Source organism: Podarcis cretensis (assembly GCF_951804945.1).
Source record: "Podarcis cretensis genome assembly, chromosome: 2".
Taxonomy (NCBI): Eukaryota; Metazoa; Chordata; class Lepidosauria; order Squamata; family Lacertidae; genus Podarcis; species Podarcis cretensis.
The window spans coordinates 62,447,921-62,460,407 of NC_137171.1; the positions used below are offsets into that span (position 1 = coordinate 62,447,921).

The window sequence follows — 12,487 nt, forward strand, 5'->3', positions numbered from 1 at the left end:
GAATATTATAATTCAGCAGTAGAATTATTTCAGTGATAGCCATGAAATATAGCCTGTCAGTTGGGATAACATATAATGGGCTAGGATACTTTGAATCACAGATGTAAGTTGGCTTTTAAGAGGCAGGCTCTATCGAGGATATTGTAAGTAGGAAAAAGAGATCAGGTATATTTGTGGCTGGTTTCAGTTATGATCCTTAGATCAAAATATAAAAACCATGTGCTATTACAGGGAATGGAGCAATAAAAAAAATATTGATCCATCAAACAAAATCATTTTCTTCAAGATTTTATTTAATGTCTGGACATGGGAAGGCAAACTTCTTCAGAAATACAATTCTCTCTGGTCTTGGGTCCAAGATGTTTATTAAGACCGGAGCATCAGCACCTTGCTTGGCTTCTTAATCTTTGGGTGCCATGAAGTCATGTCCAGCTTTTTCTCTACTGAGTGTAGTCGTGCTGTGGTCTCTGTCAGCATGTCCATTAGCAGCTCAAGCTGCAGCTTCAAGTAATTGTTCTCTTCCAGTAGAGCTTTGTTTGCTTTCTTCAGGGCCTTGTTGGGTGATTCCTTATCATGATGAGAGGAGGAGGAATATAACTGTAGTAAGGGCATCTGCGGAGGGACACCATCACCCTGCCACGCACCCCCCTGGAAGACAAACTTGGCTTTGTTCAGCTGTGTACTTGGAGGGCCGTAATCCATCCCTAGTTCAGCTTGCCGGGTTTTGTAGTCCAACAGATAGTAAGTGGACAAAGAGGTTGTTTGGCGAAGTGTTGGCCGCCTGGGTAGAAATCTTTGAGAAAAATGGTCAGCCCAGTAATCGCGCACATCCTGCAGAATTTGAGAAATGGTTTCCATGATGAGGAGAGCTAGGGATGGAGGATGTCAATAAGAGTCCTACAGAAGAAAGTTCTGGAACAGAAAGCCAACATGTGCAGTGTTACAGAGGAGCAGAGATATTATATGGCGTTGCTAAAATGAAAACAACAACAACCAACAAGAAGCAGAAAATCAATATCTACACTATGACATTGAGGGGATGAATGACAGGGAGATAAATTGTCAGGGTAACTATTGCAAAACAGTGCAATCCTAAGGTGATAGTGAGGAGCTTCTGTGGTGGAGAACCTGCCACTTCCTAAGCCCTTCTGGTTGATGCACACCAGGGCAGAAGGGTGTGTGTGTGTTTTATTTATTATTTGCCATTGGGCCTTTTAAAGAAATAAAATGTTGCCCCTCCTAGCAGAAGGGGATATAATTACACCCAGGGTGGATTTGATTTAAATCAAATTGATTTAAATCTCAATTTAAATTACTAGTCAATAAGGCTTGATTTAAATCACTAGTAAGACTTGATTTAAATCATTTTCTTACAGGAAGACTTATTCTTGCTGGTATGATCTTAATTTTTACAACAGATGGTTTCATTTTTGGAATAATAAATTTTCAGAGTAGTTTTTATTTGTTTTTCTGAATAATTTATATATTGTTTTTCTGGTATACAACCTCCCAAGGGATGCATTATTGATAATGATTAATATAATCCTTAAAAAAAAAAAAAGACAGATTGACCCATAAGTCAACCTTAACCTATTTAAAAGTCTGGGCACATTTTAAAAAGTCTTCAGCCAAAAATTTAATACTTCCTTTGGGAAGCAAGTTCTAAATGTGGAGCACCACAACGAAAGAGGACCTACCCCAAGGCATATCATGTCTCGTCTAGCATCAGGGAGTAGAGAGACCCACAGAAATCCCTTCATTGAGGATCATACCTAGTCATAAGCATGTGGAAAGAGGCAGATCCCCAAGTTAGCAATTGCTTGTCAAAGACGTTTTCCTTGTGGTGGCCCCCATTTCATTTAGGACAAACTGAGTAAACACAACAACACTATTTGGTATTTGGGTTGTGTAAAGTTTATGCTCCAGCACCTGAGAAAATACAGTGGAATTACATTTTATTCAACTAGTGCCTGCCACCAATATTACCGGGGGTTGGGGAGCATAAGTATATCTCATAGTTACTTTGGTTTCATACCAGTTTAGCATGCATGGCTTCCTCCTAATAATTCTGGGAATTGTAGTTCAGTAAGGATGCTGAGAAATATCTGTTTAGAGGACCCTCCAGCTCCTTCCCTTACAGAAGTATCAGGGGTAAGTGAATGACTGTTATCCGGTGTATTGCAATGGGGAGATGGGGAACCTGTAGACTTCTAGGTGTTGTTGGATTCCAGCCCGTATCAGCTCCAGCCAGAATGCCCAGTGGTCAGGTATAATGGAATCTGTAGTCCAGAAACACAATAGGGATAATGGATGTTGTACTCCAAATATCTCTGTGTCTATACACAGTGTCTATACAATGCTGTTTGGATTTTTTTGCTTTTTTCTCATTGAATAAACTGTTTTACTTGTTTTTAATTATGTAATTATATTGTAACCTGTCCTGGGACCTTATGATGAGAGGCAGGTATAGAAGTATTATAAATAAGATTCCTCATCCCTGCCATTGACCTATCTCCTCTCCAGTATCAGTGGATGATATTATTAATGAGCACAGATAGCAGTCATATAATAACCCAGCTTCACATGGGCTGGCAGTGCCATTGTCACATCACCAACACCTTCCCATTCCCTCCCCCCTCCCCCCTGCTGCCTTTTCTCTTCCTTGCCTAAGTCCTATTCCACGTAAATAACAGCAAGGGATTGATGTAAAATAGAACATTGACTTGAGGGATTGCCGTTGCTCAAATCACTAGCACCTCCATGCAACAACTCGATAGAATTTGGAACATGGATCCTAGTAGCAGCATGAGAAGACCATTTACCCCATTGGATAATTTTTAAAAAAAGTTAAATGAGTCTGACCTGGATCATTTCCTCAATTAAGAAAGTCATACAAATGCATTTTCCCCTTAACTTGCCTCCCCCTAGCCCTAAGAAAGCCAACTGCCTCTAGGGCCAAGACTTTAGTGTTGGAACATCCAGACTTTAAAAGGATCAAGAAACAGAATTTGAGTTAGACTCTTAAACACAGAGGTCTGGATGGAAGAAGAATGATCATTTTTGAGAGTTTCTCCGAGATTGGACTTTTTGAAATTAAAAGCTATCAAAAGACGGCAAAGTGGAGCTGAGATATAGACGTGGATGCACCAGGCTGGCAGTAGACAATGGATGAATTTTGGGGATCGGAACCGGGGAATGGGGGGGGGGGGACCCAAAGGCTGTAAAATTACATATTTTTTCTCTCTTTTCTTTTTTTTTTCTTGTCTGTTGTTGGAAAATAGGGGAATTCGTGGAAGGGAAATGGGGTCGATCTTAGGGAATTATATAAAATATAAGGGGAAATGGTTAATTAAGATAAATAAGATAAATTAATTTGGAATAAATGGGTTAGTTAAAATTATAATAAGGCTTTAAAATTTGGGGTAAGAATTTGTGGAATCAATTTAAGGGAATGGAATACAAGAGGGGGAGGGGAGGGGGAAGTCCGGGAAAGATGTTATTGAAATTAAGTGTAAACTATATTTGTCTTTTCTTTCTATCTTTCCTTTTTATTTTGGAAAATTTTAATAAATTAAAAAAAAAAAAGACTTTAGTGAGCTTGACACAAATGTCAACATATGACTCATTAACCTTATGCTAGTAAAATAGCATGTCATTTCATGGCAATAGGACCAGTGAGCTACTCTGGTGGATGTGAAGAAATTCCGTCTTCCCACTGTACAGTATTCTGTGGAACTCAGTGCAGCCATAGGAGCTGCTGAAGTTAGCACACGTACGCACCAGTGGAATAAAATTAAGGGAAATATTAAAGAAATGCCGGGTTGAAGTCAACTATCTTCTATTCACTTAGGTTAGCCAATGTTTCAATGGGTCTACTCTGAATAGGGCTAACATTGGCTACAGCCTGCAGTTTGGATCTCAGTTTAATAAGGATGCATTGTTTTATCTGAGGCATTTCTCCTAATTTAACCCGTCACAACCTTGCCACACCTATTAAAAGGCTTTCTAACAAACATATGGAGGCAGGTCACCCACCAGCCATTAAAAAAACATTTTCTTCTGTTTCTCAAAATACTCTGCTCACCAGACAGTACTTTGTTGCAGTCACTTAATTTTTTGCTTCTGTTGAAACCTCAGAAATGAACAAGTTGGGCATGGGAAATAATCTGTTTGTTGCTTTTCAGTAACACATGCAAAAATTGTGCCTGACATCATGTTGATTGCCTCATGTCATCATGTGGTTTGCAGTGTCTCACAATTACTTTTCTTACTTTGGCCAATCATATTTTTGTAGGTAGTAGACACCCTGATGTGCGTATCTGTGCTTCACTGCTGTCAGCAATCAGCTCAGTGTTTAGCTTGAGCTGATTAAAACAAACAGGTGAGTTAACTATTTACATATATGGCACCTGTACTGGGCAAAGTACTCAGAATTAATTAATAAATCAATATATTGAACATTTGTACAATAACCTGTTCATTACTGGTGACAGTATAGATTTAATATTAAAAGACTTCCTAACCTTCTTGATGATTGTGGCTAGTAGCTAACTACCCAACATTGGAAGACGGCTACCAACCTGAATTTAGAGACATGGTGGGGTCGACTATGAAAAGTAGCCCTAATGGAGAAAATGACAAAACAACTGGAGCACTGCAGAATATAAAAGGCAAGGAGGACTTTGGAACAGTTTGGCATACGTTTATTCAACATGCTAGAAAAGAGAGGGTTGCTGTATTGCCACTTCTTACCATCAACAAATGGTTCATGTTGGAATAACCTGTTAGGAAGACATGCAAGATACAGTACCCTTGATCTGAACAGAGATCAAAATGAATGGCTGAAGTATTTACAAACTTACCTGTTACTTAGCTAACTGGGGGGAAAAATAACATTATTGGATTGTCTGGAGGGAGGGGGGTTCCTGTTAGATGTATTTTTGAAAATGCAAAATTAAGTATTTAATTTTTAAAAATGCAGGCTGCTGGTTCATATTTGACACAAGGATGTATTGTGCAAATGTAGCAATTAATATGTTCTTTGAGTATATTTCCTGCATATATCTTTATCTTTCTGTATATTCCCTAAGATACTTAGTTGGAAAGCTTAAAGCGTGTTATAAGGTCCCAACTCTCTGATGTTACATTCATTTTCAAAACCAACTTCATACAATATAGTAGCTTTCACGCAACTACCGTACTTCAAGGTGTAGGGAATTCAAAGGTCATTATTAGGAAATGTATGGAGTAAGTCAGAGAACAATCTGTAGGATTCCAGCATGTTTGAATCTAATTAGCGCATGAAGAGGTTAAACAATAGAGAAAGCTGCTCTATCAGGCTAAGCCCATGTCATCATTTCCTTGAGATGAAATGGGTCACATAACCTTTGTTATCTCTCTATGTGGATTTCAGTATGCAGGGAGCTCTGAGCTGGTCACTCCAGCTACCCACATGGCTTTAAGGATCTTCTTTAGTGTTAGACCAGAATGGAGTAGAGTAGACCCATTGAAATTAATTAACATTATTAAATCAGGCCCATTAATTTAAGAAGTATACTCTGAGTAAAACTCATCTATGGTATCATGCCACTTTGAGCAGTCATGTCTTCCCCCAAAGAATCCTGGAAACTGTAGTTTGCTAAGGATGCTGAGAGTTATTAGGAGACTCCCTATGTGCTTCTCAGTACTACAGTTCTTAGATCTCCCTGGGGGGAGAGATTGTTAAACCACTTTGGGAACTGTAGCTCTTTGAGAAAATTAGTAAAGGTAAAGGTACCCCTGCCCGTACGGGCCAGTCGTGTCCAACTCTAGGGTTGTGCGCCCATCTCACTTAAGAGGCCGGGGGCTAGCGCTGTCTGGAGACACTTCCGGGTCACGTGGCCAGCGTGACGAAGCTGCTCTGGCGAGCTAGCACCAGCGCAGCACACGGAAACGCCGTTTACCTTCCCGCTAGAAAGCGGTACCTATTTATCTACTTGCACTTTAGGGTGCTTTCGAACTGCTAGGTGGGCAGGAGCTGGGACCAAACGACGGGAGCTCACCCCGCCACGGGGATTTGAACCGCCGACCATGCGATCGGCAAGCCCTAGAAAATTGGGGATCCCCTAATAACTCTCAGCACCCTTAACAAACTACACTTCCCAGGATTCTTTGGAGGAAGTAATGACTGATTAAAGTGGCATGGCAATAAGTGTACTTATAATGTATAGTGGAGATTGGGCCTCAGTTGAATACCAATCTCAGTATTTTGTGGGAGCTTTAGTTTTGCATAATCAAAGTGGACTGAAGTCACCCTAGCATTTAAAAAAATCCATACTTTTCAGTTTGGAAAGAAATGGGGAAAGTGTGGATGAACAAATTATTAATGGGAAGATGTGTAAACACCCAACAAGCAAAGCAGAATGAAAGCTCATTATCATATAAGTTCCCCATAAACAAATCAGAACAAAATGCACACCAAAGACCAGACATTGTCTAAGCATTGTGAAAGCTTTGTGCAACCAAATCAGGATGAATGCTGGATAAACAGGTTGTCTGAAGGAGCCCTAGGATCCCCTTCCTTACAAGCAAGCACTGTTTGGAGAAAACTGGTCACGGCAAAGCAGCTTTTGGACAAAACCATAGCTGGGGAAAATATTCAGCACCCACCTCCTGACTGACACTTCTCTGCTTTAGATCACGTACAACCCAAACTATATATTTATTTGGGAATGCTTAGAAATCTTACGCAAAAGTCAAATCACTGTCAGAGCTAGTTAGAGCCTAAATCTTTTGGTCACAGACCAAAGTGGGTCAGAAGAGAATTGGAGTGCAAACCTGTGCACACTCACCTGGGAGGAAGTCCCATTAAATTTAGTCAGATATGCTTCAAGTAAACTGCGCATTGGATTGGGCTGTTAACTGTGAGAGGATTTAGACCCCTCTAGAAACAAAATGGAGTTGGGCCGCTTACTACCCAATTGCACACTGCTTTAGCTCTGTCTTAAGACAAACTTAATATAAATGTCCAGTTAAAAGATTGCCTCTGAATTTGTTTCTTGGACTGAAGAGAACAAGAAACCTTTTCTCTTTCTCTTTTTTTTAACATCATAGGTTTCCATCCTTAACTCTTGTCTCTAGCCTTCCCATTTCTCCTCTTCTTTCCCTCACTGATCTGGATGTGCTTTTTCTGATCAAAGTGAGTATTATTTAGACCAGTCTGACCTACTTCTGCCCTGCAGCTGGCTCCCTTTTGTTATGGATGCAGCTACTATGGCAACCTGTGTAACACATCTGCATCACAAAGAGTAGCTTCAAGTAGACTCATTTCCATTGCTACTTTGGGGTTTCACTGCAGGCTTTTTTCACACACTAGTGGCAGGCTATTTGTTCACATGCTGGGAAATACATTGATGCTCAGTATGAGATGCACTGCATCCAAGATACTGACCTGTATTCTTTTGAAATTACAGCTCTAGGATTCAGGATATTTCATTAGGCCTTCAACACTCTTGATAGTAGAGTGTAAATTGCTACTGTCTGTAAACTGGATGCTTACTAAATGTTAATTTGTGAATATATTACCTGCTTTGTGCTTATAAAAGTTTAGTGACTCTGGAGGCAAACACACACATTTTGTCCATTAAAGCTGAAACTTAAAAACGATAGGCTGTATCCAGGTAAATCATACTAAAAGTAAAGGTAAAGGTAAAGGTACCCCTGCCCGTACGGGCCAGTCTTGCCAGACTCTGGGGTTGTGCGCCCATCTCACTCGAGGCCAGGGGCCAGCGCTGTCCGGAGACACTTCCGGGTCACGTGGCTAGCGTGACGAAGCTGCTCTGGCAAGCCAGAGCTGCACACGGAAACGCCGTTTACCTTCCCGCTAGAAAGCGGTCCCTATTTATCTACTTGCACCCGAGGGTGCTTTTGAACTGCTAGGTTGGCAGGCGCTGGGACCGAGCAGCGGGAGCGCACCCCGCTGCGGGGATTCGAACCGCCGACCTTTCGATCGGCAAGCCCTAGGCGCTGAGGCTTTTACCCACAGCGCCACCCGCGTCCCTACTAAAAGTAGATCCATTAAAATCAATGGACTCCATAACTCCATTGATTTGAGTGGCTCTATTCTGAGTATGGCTTAGATGGATACAATCCCATAGGGACTATTGTTTTAAGGGGGGAAAACCTAAAGTTTCATGATATACCTTTTTGTTAAAATTGTTTTGTTTACATAATATTTAATGTTTAATGCCAAAAGGACTGCTAAAGTAAGAGATGACTCACATGACTCCTATATGCTGGGGCTGTTCACCAATTATCTCTTATTTATTAAATGGATTTTTATTACTTATTAAATAATAAATAATTTTATTATTTATTAAGTTTATTAAATGGATTTTTAATATATACGTTAGTATAAGAAAACAATAGGAAGGAAAAAATGTCTATAATGAAGGAATGTATATACATATGAATTGTGCATACATGAGCTTATTTTTTAAAAAATATGATACCTGGCATTTTTCTACCGAGAAGGTCTTCAACACATTAGAATAACAGAATTGTAGGGTCCACAAGACAGGGACAATTAGAAGGGGCCACTAGGGTCATCCAGTTCAATCCCCTGCAATACAGGAATCTTTTTGCCCAATGTGGAACCCAGGACCCTGAGATCAACAGTCTCATGATCTACCAAAGAAGCTATCCCTTCAGGATTAGTTGAGATGCAGGGAGCTTCAGTCTAGGATATCTGTACAGCCTGTAGAATGGCAAGTCCTTCAGGTATGTAAAATAACTTAAGTTTTGCTTGTTTTCAGCCACACCTAATAATCAAGAAGGGATGAATCTGTGCTTAAAGTTTTGGTTGATTAATTAAAAGCTGCAGATTTAATCCGCACATTAGTATACCAGCAGCAAGTATTCGCATGAGAGGGATAGGGTTTGAATGTCTGTTTTTTGTTTGTTTGTTTGTTTGTTTGCATTTTCAACAACAGAAACAGAGAGCATACTTAACCCCCCTCTGCCTCCCCCATCCCACTTACAACTTCGTACCAAATACAGCATATATACATATGGCTTCCCTTCCACCCTTTTCCTGGTTCCTTTGCTTTTCTGCTACTCCGCATAATCCACATCTTTTTAATCATCCAATTTGTTATCTATTAAAAACTCTTTATCTATTTCAACTCTGCTAGATTTACTCAAGACCTGCTAAGCTATGTATTTGTTTATAAAATATTCAATAAACATCCATTCAAAGCTTTGGTTGATTAATTAAAGCCTGCAGATTTAATCCGAACAAACATACATTAGTACCAGTGGCAAGTATTAGCATGAGAGGTATAGGGTTTGAATGTCTGTTGATGGGTCATGTGAGTATTCTCAAGCTGTGCCCGCCCCCAAAAATCTTGGCTATGCCCATGGTTAGTTGCACAACGTTTAGCTAAACATTACACAATAAACTTTCAGATTTATTCAAGGTTTTGCAAAACAAGTTCTAGATAACTCCTTGTTTTGACTACACCACATATTCCTAATGCCTTTAATCTTTGCGTCTGTGTTTCGATCTAATAGTGACCACCATGAGAATTGGCAAAGGTCTTATATATCTTGCACACATACTGAGCACACTGAATCAGTATGCCTGCTGCTACCCACCTTATCCTTATCACAGTATTCTGGAAACACTGCTAAAATATCCCCCACTCCCGAAGAAAAAATTGTAGTAACTACTTTGCCATTGCAGGACTATTGAAATGGTGGAATAATATTGGTTATTATAGATAAGGCACAGTATTTATTTAAGTAAAGGAACACCTGACTGTTAAGTCACAGACGACTCTGGGGTTGCGGCACTCATCTCATTTTACAGGGCGAGGGAGCCGGCGTTTGTCCACAGCTTCCGGGTCATGTGGCCAGCATGACTAAGCCGCTTCTGGCAAACCAGAGCAGCGCACGGAAATGCCATTTATCTGCCCGCCAGATAAACCTATTTATCTACTTGCACTTTGACGTGCTTTCAAACTGCTAGGTTGGCAGGAGCAGGGACCGAGCAATGGGGAGCTCACCCGGTTGCAGGGATTCGAAACGCCAACCTTCTGATCGGCAAGCCCTAGGCTCTGTGGTTTAGACCACAGCGCCACCCATGTCCATTTATTTATTTAATAAGCCCACATTAAATAGATTTGTATAACAAACCATAAGTTGTTTTAGCCTCAGGCTTATTAAAAGTGCTTTAAAAATGCTGTGATTTAAATTATTATCCACTTTCTGTCAGCAGCTGCTTTTGGTTTTCCAACCCAAATTCCATAATCCAAGACCTCCTACCCAGTCCAAGTCTAGAACTTGACCGGCTTCAGAAGGCTCTTGCTTTTGTTGACTTACAATCAGAGACATTATGTTTTTGCCCCTAACAAAGCTTCCAATGAAAATTCCAACAGGAAGCTGGGTGACGTGCGTAGTCTGTGTTTTAGTTTTGACACAAACAGCAGGATACAGTACTTTAGTTAAGAAAATCTGATTTGTCTGAAGCGCATAAAAAAACCAATGTGGGTGCTAAACAAGAAGAGCAGGTAAGACACTGTTTCTTAAACTAGCTCCTCATGTGATTATCAGCTTATCGTGCCAAATCTGGATATACCCAAATTACAAAACAAAAAAGTTCAATTGTGCCAATGATACTTGGTTCAAGGACTGGTTCAATGTACAGTGTTCAAGGACAGTGCCTTTGTGAACAGTGCCATCTGGCGTGAAGGTGGGGTATTCAGGTATCCCAAAGAGAGCTCTCCTTGGTTTGCCCACTTGAAATGGATTGTTTGACTTATCTTTCCTTCAAAACTGAGCAGATACCAAACAGAAAAATTGTAAAGCTTTCCTTGGAGCCATATCTATATGTATGCTTAAAGATTAACCAGTTTATTATGGAATAAGGTTTCTTATGCTGTACTGTTTTTAACACTTGATTGGGAGCCGCCCAGAGTGGCTGGGGAATAAATAATAAATTATTGTTGTTGTTGTTGTTGGGCTAGAGTCCAGTTCAGCAGAAGCATCATTCTTAGTAATCCATGAAACCTATGCATTAATACTGTTAGATGCTTGTTCATTTATGAAAATAAAATATAAAAAACAAATAATTAAAAGACAGGTGGTGGATAAAACTGTCCCAAAGGTACACAATAATTTTGTATGTGTGCTTTTCGTACACCGTTATATGGATTTATTTATGTAAGATTTATACTTTGCTTAATTGTGTGTGTGTAGGAACCCTCAAAGCAGTTCTCAAAAGATAAAAAAGTAAAATCAAGAAAAAAATCACACATCTCCTTTAATACTAATGCAATTAAAATTACCTCGACTTTTTATGCATCTGGGTAGGCTTGTCTAAACAAGAATGTTTTTAGCAGGCGCCTAAAAAGAGCGCAGGGAAGGTGCCTGCTTGAGCTCAATAGGCAGGGAGTTCTGAAGTGCAGGTGGTACATGACTCCAGTCAAGCTTGCAAAAATCTATCACTTGCCCGATAATAAATGTTAGAAATGTAAAGAGATTGAAGGTACATTCTTTCACCTTTGGTGGACGTGCCCAAGGATTAAGGCTTTCTGGGAGATGATCTATAATGAAATGAAAAAGGTATTTAAATATACTTTCCTGAAGAAACCAGAGGCCTTTCTCCTGGTCATGGTCGGACAATTGGTGCCAAAGGATAGAACTTTCTTTTTTTACGCTACAGCAGCAGCAAGAATACTTATCGCAAAGCATTGGAAGACACAAGACCTACCCACCTTGGAAGAATGGCAGATGCAAGTAATGGACTATATGGAATTGGCGGAAATGACTGGCAGAATCCGAGACCAGGGAGAAGAGTCGGTGGAAGAAGATTGGAAGAAATTTAAAATCTATCTACAGAAATATTTTAAAATTAATGAATGTTAATGATGTTGGAATGAAATGAAGTGGTTCTAGCAATAAGGCAAAATAAGAATATGTAAGAATCGATTGATTAGATGAAAATTTGAAGCTATAATATGTGAGGATAAACAATTAAGGGTAAACTAAGGGGGTACGGATTTGCTGAACAAATTTTTTAAATGGAATACAAAAAAGGGAGGTGTGAGGAAGTCATGAAAATAAGTAAACGAGTGGTAAGATACCAGAAAGAGGGATTTTCTTTCCCCCCCTTTTTTTTCTTTATATGTCTACTTTTGGTTTTTGTACTTTTTGTTTTCCTTTTATTGTTTTGTAACCTTTTTCTTGTTGAAAACTTAATAAACATTACTAAAAAAAAAAATGAAGTGCAGGTGCTGCCGAAGGACAGAGTTCTTACAAATGCGGGTATTTTGTGGCACCTATGGTAATGCCGGTTCCGTCCTATAGCGCATGAGCGAGGCCTTATATCAGGCATAGACAAACTCCGGCCCTCCAGGTTTTTGGGACTGCAATTCCCATCATTCCTAGCTAACAGGACCAGTGGTCAGGGATAATGGGAATTGTAGTCCCAAACATCTGGAGGGCCGGA

The 12,487-nt window shown here is 39.9% G+C and overlaps 1 protein-coding gene and 1 long non-coding RNA gene across 10 annotated transcripts; one reads left to right on the top strand and one right to left on the bottom strand.

Annotated features, from left to right (window-relative positions):
* Window positions 1-272: 272 nt before the first annotated feature.
* CBY3 (chibby family member 3) lies at window positions 273-7,662 on the bottom strand. Of its 9 annotated transcripts, none has more exons than XM_079966504.1 (3): window positions 4,085-4,282; window positions 2,036-2,279; window positions 273-912 (listed from the first exon to the last, which is right to left on the bottom strand). In XM_079966504.1, exon 3 carries the CDS (start codon window positions 856-858, stop codon window positions 367-369), a length of 492 nt encoding a protein of 163 aa, XP_079822630.1. In that variant the 5' UTR covers window positions 859-912; window positions 2,036-2,279; window positions 4,085-4,282; the 3' UTR covers window positions 273-366. The 9 variants fall into 9 exon arrangements, with proteins under 9 accessions (XP_079822630.1, XP_079822632.1, XP_079822635.1 ...); XM_079966506.1 differs by lacking the exon at window positions 2,036-2,279 and adding an exon at window positions 1,698-1,772 and having other exon boundaries at window positions 4,085-4,102; XM_079966509.1 differs by lacking the exons at window positions 2,036-2,279; window positions 4,085-4,282 and adding an exon at window positions 7,208-7,662.
* Window positions 4,297-4,881, top strand: LOC307210551. The gene is made up of 2 exons (XR_013836060.1): window positions 4,297-4,381; window positions 4,494-4,881. It is a non-coding gene; the product is annotated as an uncharacterized lncRNA (long non-coding RNA).
* Window positions 7,663-12,487: the final 4,825 nt, after the last annotated feature.